The sequence below is a fragment of the Anolis carolinensis genome, chromosome 1 (assembly GCF_035594765.1).
Source record: "Anolis carolinensis isolate JA03-04 chromosome 1, rAnoCar3.1.pri, whole genome shotgun sequence".
Taxonomy (NCBI): domain Eukaryota; kingdom Metazoa; phylum Chordata; class Lepidosauria; order Squamata; family Dactyloidae; genus Anolis; species Anolis carolinensis.
Genome location: NC_085841.1, coordinates 237,586,347 through 237,603,227, shown reverse-complemented (window position 1 = coordinate 237,603,227; position 16,881 = coordinate 237,586,347). Strand labels below are relative to the sequence as shown.

The 16,881-nt window shown below is 40.8% G+C and overlaps 2 protein-coding genes across 6 annotated transcripts in view; one reads left to right on the top strand and one right to left on the bottom strand.

Annotated features, from left to right (window-relative positions):
- The window catches only part of rad9a (RAD9 checkpoint clamp component A), a 68,014-nt gene that overhangs the window by 37,380 nt on the left and 13,753 nt on the right, over positions 1–16,881 (bottom strand). Inside the window, exon 3 of one of the 4 annotated variants that reach the window (XM_062967189.1) lies at positions 16,460–16,638. The exons of 1 other annotated variant lie outside the window; for it this stretch is intronic. The gene's annotated coding sequence lies outside the window, so the exon portion shown is untranslated. Of the gene's footprint in view, positions 1–9,977; positions 10,074–16,459; positions 16,704–16,881 lie in introns of those variants that run through there. 2 more of the 4 variants (XM_062967191.1, XM_008111422.2) reach the window with 2 other exon arrangements.
- The window catches only part of clcf1 (cardiotrophin like cytokine factor 1), a 64,658-nt gene continuing 57,615 nt past the window's right edge, over positions 9,839–16,881 (top strand). Inside the window, exon 1 of one of the 2 annotated variants that reach the window (XM_016994576.2) lies at positions 9,839–10,028. In XM_016994576.2, the coding sequence (XP_016850065.1) occupies positions 10,013–10,028 (16 nt within the window). In that variant the 5' untranslated portion in view covers positions 9,839–10,012. Of the gene's footprint in view, positions 10,029–10,363; positions 10,971–16,881 lie in introns of those variants that run through there. The other variant, XM_008111444.3, reaches the window with a different exon arrangement.

Sequence of the window (16,881 nt, the reverse complement as noted above, 5' to 3'; positions counted from 1 at the left end):
ACCCAAATTAAATGGGTACTTTCATCATTTTAAAGTACACCTCATCAAGATGTTGTGAAGATAAAAGACATGTGTTGATAGAGAGGCTACAAGGGAGGAGTGACGCAGGACGCCCGGGGCTCGGGATGAGTAATTCTCTAGTCAGTTCAGCATTTAATGATTGCAATAAACAAAGCCCCGGGCCATAAAATGAATGATGAGAATAACACAGAATAGGGAAGTTACTAGAATGAAATGAAATATTTCAGACAACCCCCCCCCCCCTTTCTCCTCAAATAGCCTTTGGTTAAAAATAAAACAGTCTAAGATAAAAAGACTTTCCTCAATCTGTTTGCTTCGGGTAGAATAAATAAACAGACAAATGAGTTGTAAATGTAACCACTTTTTGCATATCCCATAAAAATGATTCATCGTTTTATCAGTGTTTTCCCCTCATTTTCACCAGTTGCCTAACATTTCCTGCCTTGACTTTTTACCTTCTTAAAACAATCCAAATCAAGTCAATGAAGGAGAGGAACAATTTACACATATTTTTCATCTGATGACATGTGCTATAATCCACAAAACCGCCTGCTGTTGTAAATGTATTATTACTTTTCAAATGTCAAAATACTTTTGTTCTTAATCTGTTTTTAAATTATAAGCTATCATGAGTTGCAGTCCAGTGAAAAAGGTAAAATTCTGTATAAATTAAATCATTGTATTTTTGTGACTGGCAAATGAACATTTTTCAATTTCGCATGACAAGAGAAATGGGTTTTTCAACCATAAAAAGCAAGTAAAATCAACTTAATAAGCACCACTAAATGAATCAAAATCCCGAATAAATAATATGTGTTTGGGGTGTATCTGTGTTGTATTGGTGACAATGGGCAGATGTTTCATCATATTCCATAACCACAATCTACAAAATACTGGTGTTATGAATCTAGGTATGTTCCATCTGGGATAGGTTCAAGTATTTTCTTTCCTGAACACTTAGGCTGTTCAATTGAAAGCAAGGGAATTTGTGAATATGTTACACAGGTCTTTCCTTTTCATTAAGATCCCTTCTACACTGCCATATAAAATCCAGATTATCTGCTTTGATAATTTGGATTATATGGCAGTATAAAAGAGGCATAAATCTCATGTATTGCAAATAACATCCTGTTATTATTGGGTAATGCTAGGGGTAGACTTTACTTGGAAAAACTGTTATTTGAGTTCATTTCACACCTTGAAGATGGCACCAGCATCAAGCAGGATAACTGATGCATTTACTTTATATCCTGATGTTTTGGTTTTAGACACTTAAGGTTGGGTTTGCACAGCCACAGGAATCATGACTTATTGGGGACAATCAATGGATTATAAAGAGTGTGGCTATGCAAACCATAAACCTTTCATCTATTTTTCATTATACTAATCCAGCAGAATATGACTATCTGGGTTCTTTCCCAACAAGCCAATGACATACCTATGGATTGTTACACCATTTCTTTTATGGCTTTTGGGAGATGAGACAAGCCAAAGTATTGGCTCCTGCTGGGACTGGGCATCACGATGAACAAACCACAAATGTTTCACAACCCAAAATTATTTAGACTTCCAACTTGTGACATTTAAACAAATCCCAAAAGCAGCTGGAAATAAAAAGTGTTGGAAACACTGCTGGTTTGCATAAGGCTGTTGTAGCCTTAAAGAAAACCTCAAATGGGTTAAGGAGCAGGCTTGCATTCCCACTTTACCACCAGCACTGCTGGATTAAACATTAGGCTATGAAATCCATTACATATGCACCCAAGAAAATTAGTGAATCATTGTTTTTGTAATTGTGTTTCCTGACTTACTTTATCACAAGTTGAGGGTAATCCTCCCAGTTGGGCAAAAGCTGATATTACTAAAGTCTGGAAGAAATGTGAATGTGCCACTGTAGACATGAGAGGCAGAAAGATTTACCATAGATTTCATTGAAGCAAAATCCAATGTATCATATGTCATGTGATTTCCTTTCAGTTCTCCCAGTATGTTTTATTTACTATGGATCCAAGGAAAAAACGATTACACCTCACAAATGTGTGAATCCAGATCTATTCATCATTTTGGAATGTCAGCTTTAGGAACCCCATCACATGGTTTCCCAGTTGACAATCCTTTTAGCAAGTGGATGGGAACCAGGTAAGAAGGGAGCCTTGCACAGGCAGGCTGTGAACTTGAAAAGAGCAACTGTGGGAATGATAGGAGAGGCACGGAGAGTGAGCAAGAGATGAGAGGGAATATCTGAGAGGGCAGAGCACACCAGCAGCCTGTGACAGCATTAGCAAATTTTAAGTACTGAGAAGAGAAAGCAGGCATCCCTGGGATTCACAGTAAATGGCTAGGATTTCATCTTGATGCCTGTGGGATCTTCCTAGTAGTATCACTAAGAGCCAGAACAGTTTGATTCTCATGTCCCACTGCCCTTATTGAAACCTCTGCCAAAGGAAGGGAAAAGGAGACAGCTCGGCAGAACAGCAATGGGAGTGGGGAGAAGAGAGGCTGGGAGGGAGCCCAGCAAAAGGTCGGCAGTGGGAGGCTTGGCTGGGGCTGGCGCCACTGGAGGGCGAGGGAGCGAATCACCCTTCTCTGGTGAGCTCAGCCGCCCACGGCACTTCCTGTGAGCACCAGGGAGGGAGGAAGAAAGAAAGAGAGAAAGAGGGACAGGGCTGAGGATGGCAGAGCCAAGCAGCCTGCCAAGGCTCTGTAGACCAAGTGGTGACCTATACACCCATGTATCAAATGTGCGGAATAGCACAGTCTTATGCCATGGATGCTGCTGAGATATGTCTCAAGCTAGGATTTAACAAGTTACATATTAAAGGCCTACCCACTCCCCCAATGGGAAGACCACAAAAGCAACTGCCTTAGGCAAAATTGCTCATTCTTCTGAAAACCCTAACACTCCATGTATTCATTCCATTCACTACATTTATATCTTGGCTTTCCTACAGTACATGGCTCTCCTCTACCCTGTTTTATCCAAACAACAAACCTGTGATATAGGTAAGGATGAGAGTGACTAACCAAAGTAAATCAGTGGGTTTTTTGGCTCCATAGATACTATCACCTGGATTGCCCAACTGAAATCCATGACTCTAACCATTACAGCACACTGCATGATGTAGACCCTCCAGTCCCCTAGGAATGGGGTGGGGGCCTGCTTGCTGGTGTTGTGCCCTGCAAAGCCATTTCAAAGGCTGGCAAACCTATCTGCCACTTGAGAAATGTTGACACACATTTCTCAGACGTGTATTTCTCAAAGTCACCTTGGCACAATCTTGTCTGACTCTGAAACAAAAAGATAACACAGAGCAGTCTTGAATGAAGTGATCTATTAAGAATTACAGTAACAAGGCAAAATGCATTCCACATGGATGACATACCAACACAATTCAGGAAAGTGGCTGAAGAAAGAAATTTAAAAAAGAAAGAAAGGGCAGCAGGAAGAAACAGAAAGCCATTCAAGATCATATGGTAGTTGCACTTAGAAGCAAACTTTGGACTGCTCTAGTGCAGCTGAGCAATTCTGGTCCAATTTTCTGGTCTATAACCCTTGGAGGATGGGCAGGAGGGCCCAAAGTTTCCAAAATACAAAACAAAACCAGAAGTTACATGACTCTATTTCTTATTTTGAAACAGGGATAGTTTTGATGTTAAACAAAGGAGCAACTGACTTCAAATGGGAAGTTCTGCTCTGCTCTACTCAGGATTGCCAGTTCATTATTATGTCCTCAAATAAGAATATTCCAGAGAAGATGAAAACCACAAAATGGGTCTTTGGGAGGGGAGCACATGCAGCCCCAAGGCCGAACTTTGCCCACCCCACCATATGGTAACAACAGGATGCTTGGTAGCTGTTTTATGAAACCTAACAAGAGATCACAACCACTGCCGGCTCTCTGACCAGAAGTCGAGTGTGGTCCTCTGCATCACAAGGGGTTTTTTGTGATGTCAATTCAAAGTGAACACAGTTCGTCCTTATGAAAAGACTCAAAACAGTGTTTCTTCCTTATTCTTGATAGCATTTGCATAAACATCACAAAAATACTACTAAATACTTAGAAAGCTGTGCCTTCCTTCTTCTTATACATATTTTAAGAAACCGAAGACATAAAGCCCCAGAGAGATCCCGTTTAGTGATGTCATGCGAAGGGATCCCAGAATTCCTCCTAGCTATACTTTCATCTCAACTGCTATTAAACCATAATTTCTGCAGTTATGAGGCACCCTGTGAAGGGGGAAAATGTAGGATTTGCTCCTAGAGCGCTCGCACAAATATACAGAACAAGAATTATAGCCTTCTGCTTCCCATTCATTAAACTTTTGTCAGTGTGTAAAATAGAGGCATTCGGAAGCACACATTTTTCAATCACAAAGCCTCTTTTTTAAAGCTGAAATAATTGCTTGTATAAATATGGCCTTAGAAAAACTGTGGCGAACGGATTATTACAAAGGGAAAAGAAGTTGCAGGAAACACAGCGCAACAGCTTTAGGGAGACAATTCCAAAAGGAGTTAATGTATACAGATTGCACTTTAAAGCACTTAAGCTGAATGAAACATATCTTTTAGATCTGTTATAGGTTTCCAAATTAAATCATCCTCAAACCATTCTGTAACTGTGGTAATAAAAGCAGGGACTGTCCTTTATTTGGAATTAATTAGTCCAAGGGCACCAACCATGTCAAGGAATACTGGATGTTGGGGATCAACTTTATCAAGTTAGACAGCAATTTGCAAAGCCAAAAATGGAGTCTGGAGTTACAGTATGTGGAACAAATAAACGGTACTCTTTCTTGAACTTTTCCATGCCATCCAAAGCAATATGTTTACACATATACAACTGCTGCAGTGAATTGAACTGTCTACACTTCTCAATGTTTTTCCTCCATGAAGGCAAAATCGTACAAAGAAATGCAGGGATATGATATTTATAGCTCTGTCCCGTCCAGTTTTATAACATTTGAAGCCATTCTATGACAAACAATGCATTTTTCTGTAAATTCTGTGTTCCACAAACAACCCCCAAATATGTGTCTAGATCTTAGATTCGTAAATATTACTTCAAAATGTGAAGGCAATATTTGCTAGTTCCCAAAAAGCCAGGATAATTGGTGTGTGCTTCTCAGTAACTAGAAAATAGAAATTCATTCCAGGTATCTTCCTAGACACCAAATTACACTCACTCCCATACTGTCAGGGTCTATCAGTATCCCAGTCTAATCTAATGTAGGACTACAGTGCTGGACTTAGATGACCCAAGCTCAAATTGATTGACCTTTAGCCAGATGAATAGGTCTATGTATACCACTGTAAGCTCACTTCAAGAAAAGAAAGATAGAAATGTATTAAGTAAATAAAAATATACTGTAGTTCATCATTTTTCTTTGGGCAAAGCTGATGTCATCAATTAGCCTATGAGTTCTAATTGGTGACATCAGCTTTGCCCAAAGAAAAATGATGAACTACAGTATATTTTTATTTACTTAATACATTTCTATCTTTCTTTTCTCAAGTGTCCATGCCCAACAAGGACAAAAAAAAATTGCTAGTAGACCCCAGTGAGGAAAGAAAAGAGAAATCTTTGGAACAAGGTGCCTTAACACAATATAGAAACAATGGCTGGACTACTGCAAGAGGTTAGATGCAGATGCAAAACACAATTTTGCACAATGGTATAGGAGAGGTTTCTATTAGGATTCCAGGTAAGATGCCGTTCCTGGAAGCAGCACAATCGTAGAAAGGGGAAGGGTCTCTCCTTGTTCTTTGGCTTCTGGAGTTGCCCTTCACAACAGTTGAACCTGGCACCTGAAGACAAGTGAGTTGAGTTGACTGAAGAAAAACAACATGGCCCTTTCTGTATGTTGCAATTACGAAACAGGGATACACAACTCCTCTGGAATTTAAATCTCCTAAGGAACGCATGCCTTTTCCTTTATTCAGAACAGCTTTGCCCCACGTTCTGACATTTTGAGATTATGATTCACAAAAACAATAATGACCCGAAAGAAGCACTCTGTCTGTATGACTGTTGCATAAGAACATTGAGCAGAAATTCTGCTCTTTGAGTTTGTATTTCGCAATGACATCTATATCATGTTGCTTATGCACATTTCTGGGTTCAACTCCTTGTCCATGTTTGCTTTAAGGGATGCATACTCTGTTTGTGGCATTACCAATGCACTTTATGGGAATATATACTTGTATGTACTAAAAAAACAAGCATTCTCCCCTAATACTTTCATGAATTTTCCTGTGTTTTAGCATATACGGGTTGAGTATCGCTTATCTGAAATGCTGGGGATGACAAGTGTTGTGTATTTTGGATTTATAAAATTTTTTGGAATACAGTAGTGTCTCACTTATCCAACACTCGCTTATCCAACATTCTGGATTATCCAACGGATTTTGGTAGACAATGTTTTCAATACATCATGATATTTTGGTACTAAATTCGTAAATACAGTAATTACTACATAGCATTACCATGTATTGAACTACTTTTTCTGTCAAATTTGTTGTATAACATGATGTTTTGGTGCTTAAATTGTAAAATAATATTTTGATGTTTAATAGGCTTTTCCTTAATCTCTCCTTATTATCCAACATATTCGCTTATCCAACGTTCTGCCGGCCCGTTTATGTTGGATAAGTGAGACTCTACTGTATTTGCATATACATTAGGTATTTTAGAGATGGGACCCAAGTCTAAACAAAGTTTATTTATGGTTCTTACATAACGTATATACGTAGTTCAAAGGTAATTTTATATACATTATTAATAATTTTGTGCATGAAGCAAAGTTTGTGTATCTTGACCCATCAGAAAGTAAAAGTGTAACTATCTCAGCCACTTACGGTATATGGACAATTTTGGAGAATTTCAGAATTCTGATTAAATGATGTTCAAACTATGTATCATATCAGGCTGATAATCCTTTATACCTTCATGTTGTTGGGCATATTTGTTTTATAGGATGCTCCCAATTACAAGAGCTATCTCTTGCTTTATATTGCATTTGCAATCACATCGGATAAAGCAAACATCACACATTTTTACAAGCCCATACAACATAATTGATCTCTCATATTCAGTGTACTTTTATTTTAAAAAGAAAAAATCTGATAGCATAATGGGTCTTTCATATTCAGATATTTTCAAGTGTACCTTTATTTAAAAAGAGAAAAATCTTCTATACTGTTGTCTCTGTTAGCAAAGCCAAATGGGAACATTTTTAAAGTGATTCATGTCCTCTTTAGGTCAGGCACCAAAATTCATTGCTCAGGATATGCCTCTGGATCCAAAATTACCCCCACCTTATGCCCTCAAAAGTCCAGCTTAGCTGATTTTGGTTTTCCTTGCAACGGTCTCCAAAAACAGCATGAAGGCGCAATTAGAGAGCCTAGGGCCTGAAAAGTTCTATGTATTTTATTAACACAAATAGTTGTGTCTAGAAAAATAGAAATGAAGAACTCCATTAGTTATAAATATACTTACCATAGTGTTACTTATTCTGTACATGAGTTAAACTTCAGTTCCCTTCAGCCAAAACTAAGATACATAAATCTTTATTCACACTAACAAAGAAAAGGAATATGAAACAACTGAAAATAAATAGTTTAAATTAAAAATACAAAAGTCCATCTTATGGCCAGTTCAGTTTTAAAACATTGTACAAGATTTAAAACACTGGATTCTTCAAACTCAAGACAGCATTTGAGATGAATTGAGAATGCTACCTTTTGGAGGCACAGGGCACTTTTTTGGAAAGAGAGAAAAAACGCTAAAATTAGTTGTGTCTGTGAGTGCCTTTGTTTTTACACAAAGCATTACGCGAAAGCCTTCAAGGGAAAAAAGGAATATGTTTCCCCCATTCCTTTCTCCCCAAAGTTCAAAGACCTATAATAGTTTTTCCATGTAAATAACGAGTCAGGTTTTAACAAAGAAAAAAACATATATATTCACAAATGCAATTAATTTTGGATGAACTAATTTGATTTCCTTGTACAGTATATAATGCTTCTCTTCCTTGCTTTCCTCGTTTGCAAAATATGTAAATATTTAGTAATATGAATAAACAGGGTCTGGAGTTTTTTCCCACTTTTGCCATATACCTGACATGCCAGCTTTAATAACATTGGATAGTTTATTTTAAATTGGAAGTTTATTTCTAAAGTTCTCGTCTAGTTAGAAAGACTCCCATCAGCAAAGTCAGTCCCAATCAGAGAGTAATTGAAAACAAAAAATTCCTTCACTATTGAAATTAGAAGACAGCATTTTTGTCAGAAAACTTTTTTTAACAAAATGGTAAGCGAAAGAAAGAAAATGCACTTCAACAATGCTCAAAACTCCAGTTTAAAAGACTATTTTACACAGACCCCAAACCATTCAAAGGTGATTTACTGGAATTGAAGTACAAAAGATCAAAAAACTAACTCAGGACCTACTTCAATGGGTATCTGATCAGAACCATGGATCAGAACCACGTAATTTGTTAAATGAAGAATTGTGATGTTGGAAAGGACTGATTGTCTCCACACAATTATATGTGTGCAAATTTAGATGAACTCAAGCAGGATTAAAGTGGGCACAATATCCACACTAAAGGGGACATACGTCTATGTACGAACAATTACTCAGAATGCAATGCCAGTGCTGGAAGGTGGGCTAAACTTATGAGAGTTGTATTTTCAATAAATAGTACACATCTAATAACTTGATTCAGCATTTAAAAAATCTCCTATACTAGATATATTTGCAAGACAGAGTGGCATTAAAAAAAAAGAATTCTTCCTCTGGATCCAACCTGATTTGTCATTTTATTCGGTCACAGGACGCTGCCTGAACTCTTTCACAACTTCCCATGTTTTCCTTATCAGAGTCCCTTTTTAGTGAGTGCATCCAGCGTCGCTTTGCCCCTAATAATGTTGGAGAGCAGAGTGCTGAGTCACAAGGCTTGTGTGGAAATAGGACAGGGAAAGTCTTTTGCTGATTAATGAATTACAATCACAGATATTCTTACACACACAAAGGACGGAAGAACATTGGGATGAATGAAACAAATGTGAATGAATTTTCTTTTTTTTCCTTTTCTCTCCCTGGGGGTAGAAGAACAGACAAAGAGTCACCCCTCCCCTCAATGCCCTTGACGGGCTGTGAAGCAAACAATTGGCACTCACTCCCACATCAGCCTTTCATGACATCTGTTGCCTGGAGGGTTAGTCACCTGCCGGTGACTAAAGGCCACTCCACTTGTGAGAATGGGACAAGCATCTGACAACATCCCACCAGTAGGCCATTGTGTTTTGTTTCCTGTGAGAGGGCACTGGGGAAAGTGGCTGTGACCTAGGTACTGGCGCATGGGATGGCTTGGGAAGTGGAAGCCCTCCTCCACAGTCCAGGCCAGAAGGCTGGGCCAAGCAATTCTCAGGAAGGAAAAAGTAAGAGACAGGACGGGAAGCATAGGGAAAGGCAAAAGGAGTGGAGAAAGGGAATGGGTCAGTTTCTGCTTCCTTCTATCCCCACCCCTTTCCTTCCCACCCCCACTCTCATTTTCTCCCTCCACCTCTCCTTTCCAAATCTGGCATTTCAGCCTGAGACAGGGTGGTTTCACACACTCACCTCGCCTTGTCTCTTTGTAGGGGAGAGGAGCCAATCTGCAGTACCTCCCCTTCCCCCATGCCCCCCACACACCCTCCCACCCTCTGGGACTGACTGGGCTTTGCTTTGTGGTTAAAGCTTTACACGTCAGAAGGGAGGGGGGCTCGAAGAAGAGGAGAAGGTTGCACAAATATCCTTCACCAAATTAAAACACACACACTCACAAAACCAAACCCACAACCAAACCCTAGTGAGTGGGATTGGCAAATGGGATTATTAATCCTGGCCCAGAATAAAGGAGGCAGCAGATTCCATGCAGACCCCTCCCCGAAAGGACGCACTCAGGCACACACCTACCTTCCAGGGCTGCAACCGACTGGGGCTTTAACCAGATGGAGTTCAGAGCAGGTAGGAGCCCTTGGTACCTTTCCACCAGCCTCCTTCAGAACCCCAAGCCAGCCTCTGCCAAACTCAAATGGTTTCTCCAACATTTGCTGGAAGCCTCCCTTTTAAAAAGAAATGCCACTAGCAACTTTTGGCAGCATCCAGAGATCTAGAGAGGGGGTGGGGAGGAGGGGGTGGGGTATGGTCTATGGTGGGCTGGTATTTCCTCTTTTGGAAAGTGCTTTGACAAAAAAAACAACCCCCCAAAAGTTTTCTTCCCCCCTTCTTTAGAGAAAAATCTACTTCTAGCTCTTTTACCTTTCTCTCACCCCTCCCAGCCCTGAATTTGGAGATCTGAAGTGGGGTATGTTGGGGTGGGTGGCAATATTGGGGTGGTGGTGGTGGGGGGGGGGGGGGGAGAGAGAAATGAATGAGCCTTGCTCTTGTGTACTATTGCATCAAATACATTCTTGAAAGCAACCTGGTTCTGCTTAACACTTGAATTTTTTTAAAAGAAAGGCAGTCGCTTCGAGAGAGGGTGTATGCGCTTTTTCCTTTCCTTTTTTTATATTCTTACATTCCTGGACACCAATCAAAAGAGCAAATCACGGGAGGTGGAAGAGAGGGGAGAGGGAGAGAGCAAGAGAGAGAGCGTGGTGAAAACTTTGCGCACATACTAAAAAAAAGAAAGAAAAGAAAAAAAGTACAGACAGCTTTTCCCACCTAACACCCAGCAAACACAAACCAAAACAAATAGGCAGAAGGGAGTGGGGAAAAAAGAGAGAAAGAAGAACGGAACTGAACGGAACCCAGGGCAGAGCCAGCTGGGGAGAAAGGCAATTTTTCACTCCGCATCGGGGATTCTGCAGTGATTATTGGGGAGAACCGTTTGCCTGCTAACCCACAACGTCGCCCCCAGCCCACACTCTGAGTCTACTATGCTATGTGTTGCTGGGGGGAGTCCAGGTAAGGGCTCACATCTCATTCACTTTGGAGGAAGGGGGGATGGGGTGGGGGTCCCGCCAAGCGCCTTGTCTTTTTCCCCCCTCTCTAAACCGCTGCTGATTCTAATTTGATTTGATTAAAACGTCTGTCTGGCTTTGGGAATGATTTAAGACTTTCCCTCTGCGACCCCCCCGTTCCTCTTTTTCATGCATGTTTGTGATTATGGGGAGGGGGGTAATAGTCTCTGCTTAGCAAGGGAATGACATCCAAAACTGACAGAGGAAAATCATGGTCACCAGGAATTGAGACAAGGGCTTTAGAAAGGGGAGTTTCCTCCACTTTCCACCACTTGAGTGAAGTGCTGTCCCAATACCAAGAGAAAGTATGTTTAGTTATTAAAATAAGAAAAGGAGAGCTTGTTTGTTTGTTTTTAAACAAAGAACAGGAGAAGGAAAAGGCGTGGGATGCTGGGGCGGGCGGGCGGGGGATCCTGAAACAAGTTTTTGGCTAAACTAAGAAAAGACCTTCTCTGGGGTGGATGGAAGTGGCGGAAGGGGGGGGGAGGCATGGAACAAAACCTTAGGAAGTTCTGAGCCTGCTTAAGCAATGTGAGGGTGTTTCTCTCTGTGTGTATTTGGTTAATCCTTAGAGTTTTAGCATTTGCATCCTGCTTACCAAAACTTTTCTCGCTGCTTCTCTGAGAAGGCTGGAAGGGGGTTGCGATTACTTGGAGTGAAAATGCTTTCTCCTGCAGGGTGTAATTTTTATAAGCAATGGGGGTTTTGTGTTTTGCAGACAACACCCCAGGCTTTCTGGGAGAGGGATTGTGTTTAAAATAAAATAAAAATGTAAAAACAAGCCTTAAAAGGTCAAAAGTAGTTTGTTTCCTGGACTGACTCTTGACAATCAGGCTGTTTGGGAAGAGGGGAGTCTCTTGCTCCCACAGAGTCAGCTCTTTAAAAAGAAAGAACAAACAAACAAAGGGATAGAAAAACAAAACAAAAAAAATATTTTGGTTCTCCCCCCCCCCCCCCCCCCCCAATTCTGGATGCTGAAGGAGACAGAGCAAAGAAAGTGGAGGGATGAATACGATGGGGAAAAACGTGAGGCCAGGGTGATCAATTCTCTTAATTCCTCTAGGACTAGACAAGCATAGCCAGAGCTTGCTCTTTCATATCTCAAGAGCCTAAATTTTCACTGTTAGGTCTGATGGGGAAAGATGTTCCCCATTGGCCTGGGACTTTGCAGAGCCAGTCCGTCCTGCTCCTTTGCTGAAGCATTCAGAGAAAGTGAAGAAAGAAGGGAAGGAGGGAGGCTGAATAGGAACACAATTGATAAATGCAAACAGTTATATCACCCTACAGCTGCAGCTGATATTGTAGGGCCAGGTATTTTCAGGGGCTCTTTATCAGTACAGCCCAAATATGAGAGAAGATGAGGATGGTCAGGCCTCTAATCTTTAAATAACAATGTCTTGCAGATTCTGGGCAAATTTTGAGCAGCAAAGAAGAAATGTTACACAGAAGAAGCTGTGCAGAAAAGTATCACAGAATGATGTGGCTATGATTGGTACACTGGGAAATGACATATCTTTTATAAAGAACATCATTTCTTTAGTTGTACATATAACGGAGCCTCCTTTACTCTGGCCAGCATTAATGAAACCATTTGCCAGTCCCACTCACTAGTGTTCTGTGGTCATTAGTGAATGTATAGAGGAAAGTGCTCCATGCAAGACAAGGACCATAGAAACCTATACTTGTAGAGTTTTCATCCTTTGGCAACCAGTTCATTCTGATTTGTTAGCTTAATAATTTGTCCAGCTAATGCTAAAGAGCAAAACGTAACACAAAAGAGATGTGAGAGTCTGAGTTGCTATGAGTTTTCTGGGCTGTATGGCCATATAGCCTGGAAAACTCACAGCAACCCAGTGAAAGCCTTCAACAACATGATGTAAGAGTCCTTCCTCCAAAGAGACAAGGACTGCCATGACAAAATTCAATGTATGAAGAAAAAAGCTTGGAAAAGTTAATTTTTGTACTTAGAATTCCCAGCTACATTTGTAGCCAGTTCTAATGTAGATGAAGTTAAGATGTCAGGATTAATATAAATGCAAGGATAACAGGTGCTTGGGGCTGGCAGAGTCCTGTTAAAAGGGTTGTTTTTTTCAAAAGAGAAAGGCAGAACTACTCCAGGAAACCTTTTCAGTATGCTATTGAGTCATGCATACTGAGATGCACCAGGGATAGAGGAACTTTGTTCCTCTGAATCCCCACAGTCCCTTATTGCTGCCCATACTGGGTAGAGCCAATGAGGTTTTGGGTTAAAACATCTGGAGAAGAAGGTCCTCCAGGAAGGACTCTTGGCATGTGCCCTAATACTACATCCTCCTTGTGTTCAAACAAACCAGTTATGTGCATCAGCGTGCATACAGATACGTTCATTTTTTCTTATAAATTCCCTTTGTGAAAAAGAGACAGGATGAGTTTTTATGCTTGGCTTAGTAGCCCACCACTTATTTATCAAAAAAGCATGGAGTCCCTGATGGGTTCCATTTTAATGGACATTATTCCTAATACATAGAAATGGAAAGGCCACATACTCTTGTTTTCTCTTCTTCCAATTTCCCTGAACCCACTTTTCAGTGACTAGATAGATAGATATAGACATAGATCTAGATATATAGATGTGTGTGTGTCTGAGTACAAAGATATCCCTTTCAGTGAGTGGTAATCCAGCCAGGCAGCCCAAATGTCAGACAGCTATTGTTGGAAAGTAGGGAAAGATGGAGAATTGTTGGATGGTAAAGCCATATGACTTGCCCTGTACCATCTAGGCTAAGCTACTGCACATCAGTTTGCTGGAGGATTCTGTCGCATTGTCACTGCAGAAAGCTCAATTGCCAGAATAATTTGCTTCTGTACACAGAATAGTAGGGGAGGATACCATCCTGCCCTTTGCTTCAGGTCAAAGAATATTTCAGTTCAGCAATCCAGGTCAAGTACGGTATGATCCTGAAGACAGAATCTGTACAATCAGGCCTTATGTCAAGAGTTGCATGTGTTTCACTGCACATTCATGGAGTTCATATATAGTATAAGAAAGATGGCGAGAGAATATATAGCAAAAGTGGATGGGCACTAATTCACACTACGTATCCTGTACATTCATGCACTCAACCATGTGTTTACATGCTTGCATGCCTGTACACACACAGACAAACACAATTTTCCATAGAAGTTGCCGTACAATTCTATGGAGAAGCTTACATTCTTATTCTGATGAACACCTAGAATAAAGAATTCTGGGGCTCTGGGCGGCCTGGAAATTACAATCTTAGCCCTCTGAGAAGACTCTCTTGCATACGTTCAGAAATCCTCCACAGGATAGACAGTAGAGCTGCAGAACTAGGAATCAAGTCTAAGCCCCGGTTCGGCAGCATGATTAGCCTTCCATGGTACTAGAAAACCCCTACATTTACCATTCATCCTGGGGAAATGTCATTGGTAGTGTCTACATGGCAGCAATCTGATTCAGTTTATTTTTGATCTAGGTTAAACCACATTGTTGTTTTTAATCTGACTTTGAACTGATGTGGCAAGCCACATGCAAATGTAAAACCAGAGTAAGAGTTTGCCAATTGGGTCTCTCAGAATGAAATTCAATAGTTTAGGAATGAATTAGAAAAAAAAAGAAAATCCCTCACATGTGTACTTCTCCAGGAATTTTTATATTTATACTTATGTATGAGGTCACACACATATTCAAAGGTCTTGTGAAATAATTCATTTGTAATGTGCTTATCTGTATTTGAAATACTGCCTTATCTCTGCCTTACTTATGTATGTCCCTCTGTACTATCCCTTCTTTTTCCTATCACCTTATATGAATTTCATAGGTTTTTCTTAGGCAAGGAATATTCAGAAGTGTTTTTCCCAGTAAAACGTAAAGGTTTCCCCTTGACATTAAATCTAGACGTGTCCGACTCTGGGGATTGGTGCTCATCTCCCGAAGAGATAGCGTTGTCCACAGATGCCTCCAAGGTCATGTGGCCGGCATGACTGCATGGAGCGCCATTACCTTCCCACCGGAGCGGTACCTATTGATCTAATCACATTTGCATGTTTTTGAATTGCTAGGTTGGCAGAAGCTAGAGCTAACAGTGGGAACTCATGTTCAACAGTTCAGCGATTTAACCCACTGCGCCATCAGGGGCTCCCGTTTTGTCAATACCTTCTCTGAAATATAGCACACAGCATCTAGTATTCATTGGCAGTCTCCCATTCAAACACTAACCAGGTTTTAACTTCTGATGACTTTAGGTTCTTTATCTCTATTTTATACAGGGCCATCCTATAAAAGTCTATTCTGAAGTAAGTTGATTTCAGTGGGACTTACTTTTAGGTAAAGGTTGTCTTTAGCCCTCTTTTCATTTTGGTGTGAAAAAGAGAAGGGAGTCTGGATTTTTATCCAACTGCCAAATGATATGAGGGAGCCTTCTAAAATCCTTAGCCCTTGCTCACTCCTCAAATACTGAATGTTGGAAGTAGTCACAGCAAAGACCTCTGGGCTTTTGCAAAATGATAAAATTGAAGGCTTGGGGTCTGACTTGCAGGAAGCACATCAACAGCAGATAATCTATATCAAGATACTCAGCACCCAGACCTACTGGACTGTCCCAAAGGCTTTGTATCTGCCTCATCTAGCCTTGATGGGGAACGCACGCCCTTTGCCCTGTCCCACACCAGCCTGGAAAAAACTCCTACACAGTGGAGCAAATGTAGAAATGGGGGGGGGGGGCATTTCCCACAAAAAGCAAGAAAAACATGCATTAACACAACCCCTGACATGCCTGCCTCTTGATGTGGGACCAAAGCTGGGACAGAGCCAAAGTGTAGACCACATGTACAAGGGATAAAAGAAAACAAAAGAAACAAAAACGGGGGGGGGGGGGGGGGGCGGGTTGAGAAGGAACAAACGATGATCTTTTCAATCCCAAATTTAACCTGTGTGAGGAAGACAAAGTGATGACCCTAGTTTCAGTGAATGTCATTTGTCAATACAGAAGAAGAAACAGGGCTGAAATGCATTTTTTGCTGTCCTTGAGAGACAACAATCCCTGATTAGGACATATCACAACTAGCACAGTTCTATGCCTTTTTTTTTTTACACAAGACGATGGGGTTAACGACAGCCTTTTGGTCTCAACAGGTAGACTGCCCGCTGTCCAGTTTTTTGTGCTCCCACACATCTATGCATGTGTACATACTTTTCCATGTGTATGCCCTTTCTCTACAGATGCTCCTCATTAAGCTTGCTGCTGGTTTAGGTTTGTTGATCCTAAGCCTGCAGCCAGGAAATTAAAGAGGGGAAAGGAAAAGTTATAGGAATGGTTTGAAGTTTCTTTGTTACTGTGACAAGATAGTAATGTATTTGTATGGAATGAGAGTGGAACAAATGAGCCTCGAGCAGGACAGTTTGAAAGAGACTTAATTTTTAAGGGCACATACCAGTCACTATTTCCATCTCTCCTAGTTCAGTGTTGTAGCACAGGAATGATCTTGTTCTCTCTTCTTAGGGACTCATGTGTTTTCCAAGCAGTGGTTTGAAAACTGGAAATTTAGTTTGACCTCCTCACAATACAATACAGTATCTGCAAAGCTATATGCTGGGCCATTGCCTGTAAAATCTGAAAGAAAGAACTAACACTTAACGTATGGAATAACTCATTGTATCTCACAACTTTTGAAAACAAATTTCCTCTGCTTGCATATGAAACTCTGGGCAAAATGTTTACCACATGGTTTGAATTTATGCAGGGCTGCCAGGGGCCTGAGAGAATTGTTTCATGGACGAGGGTTGACATACAACTGGGAGTACCCTGGGAAGTGGAAAATGCCTTCTTCTCCTTCTCCCCACCAGGGCCTCCCCA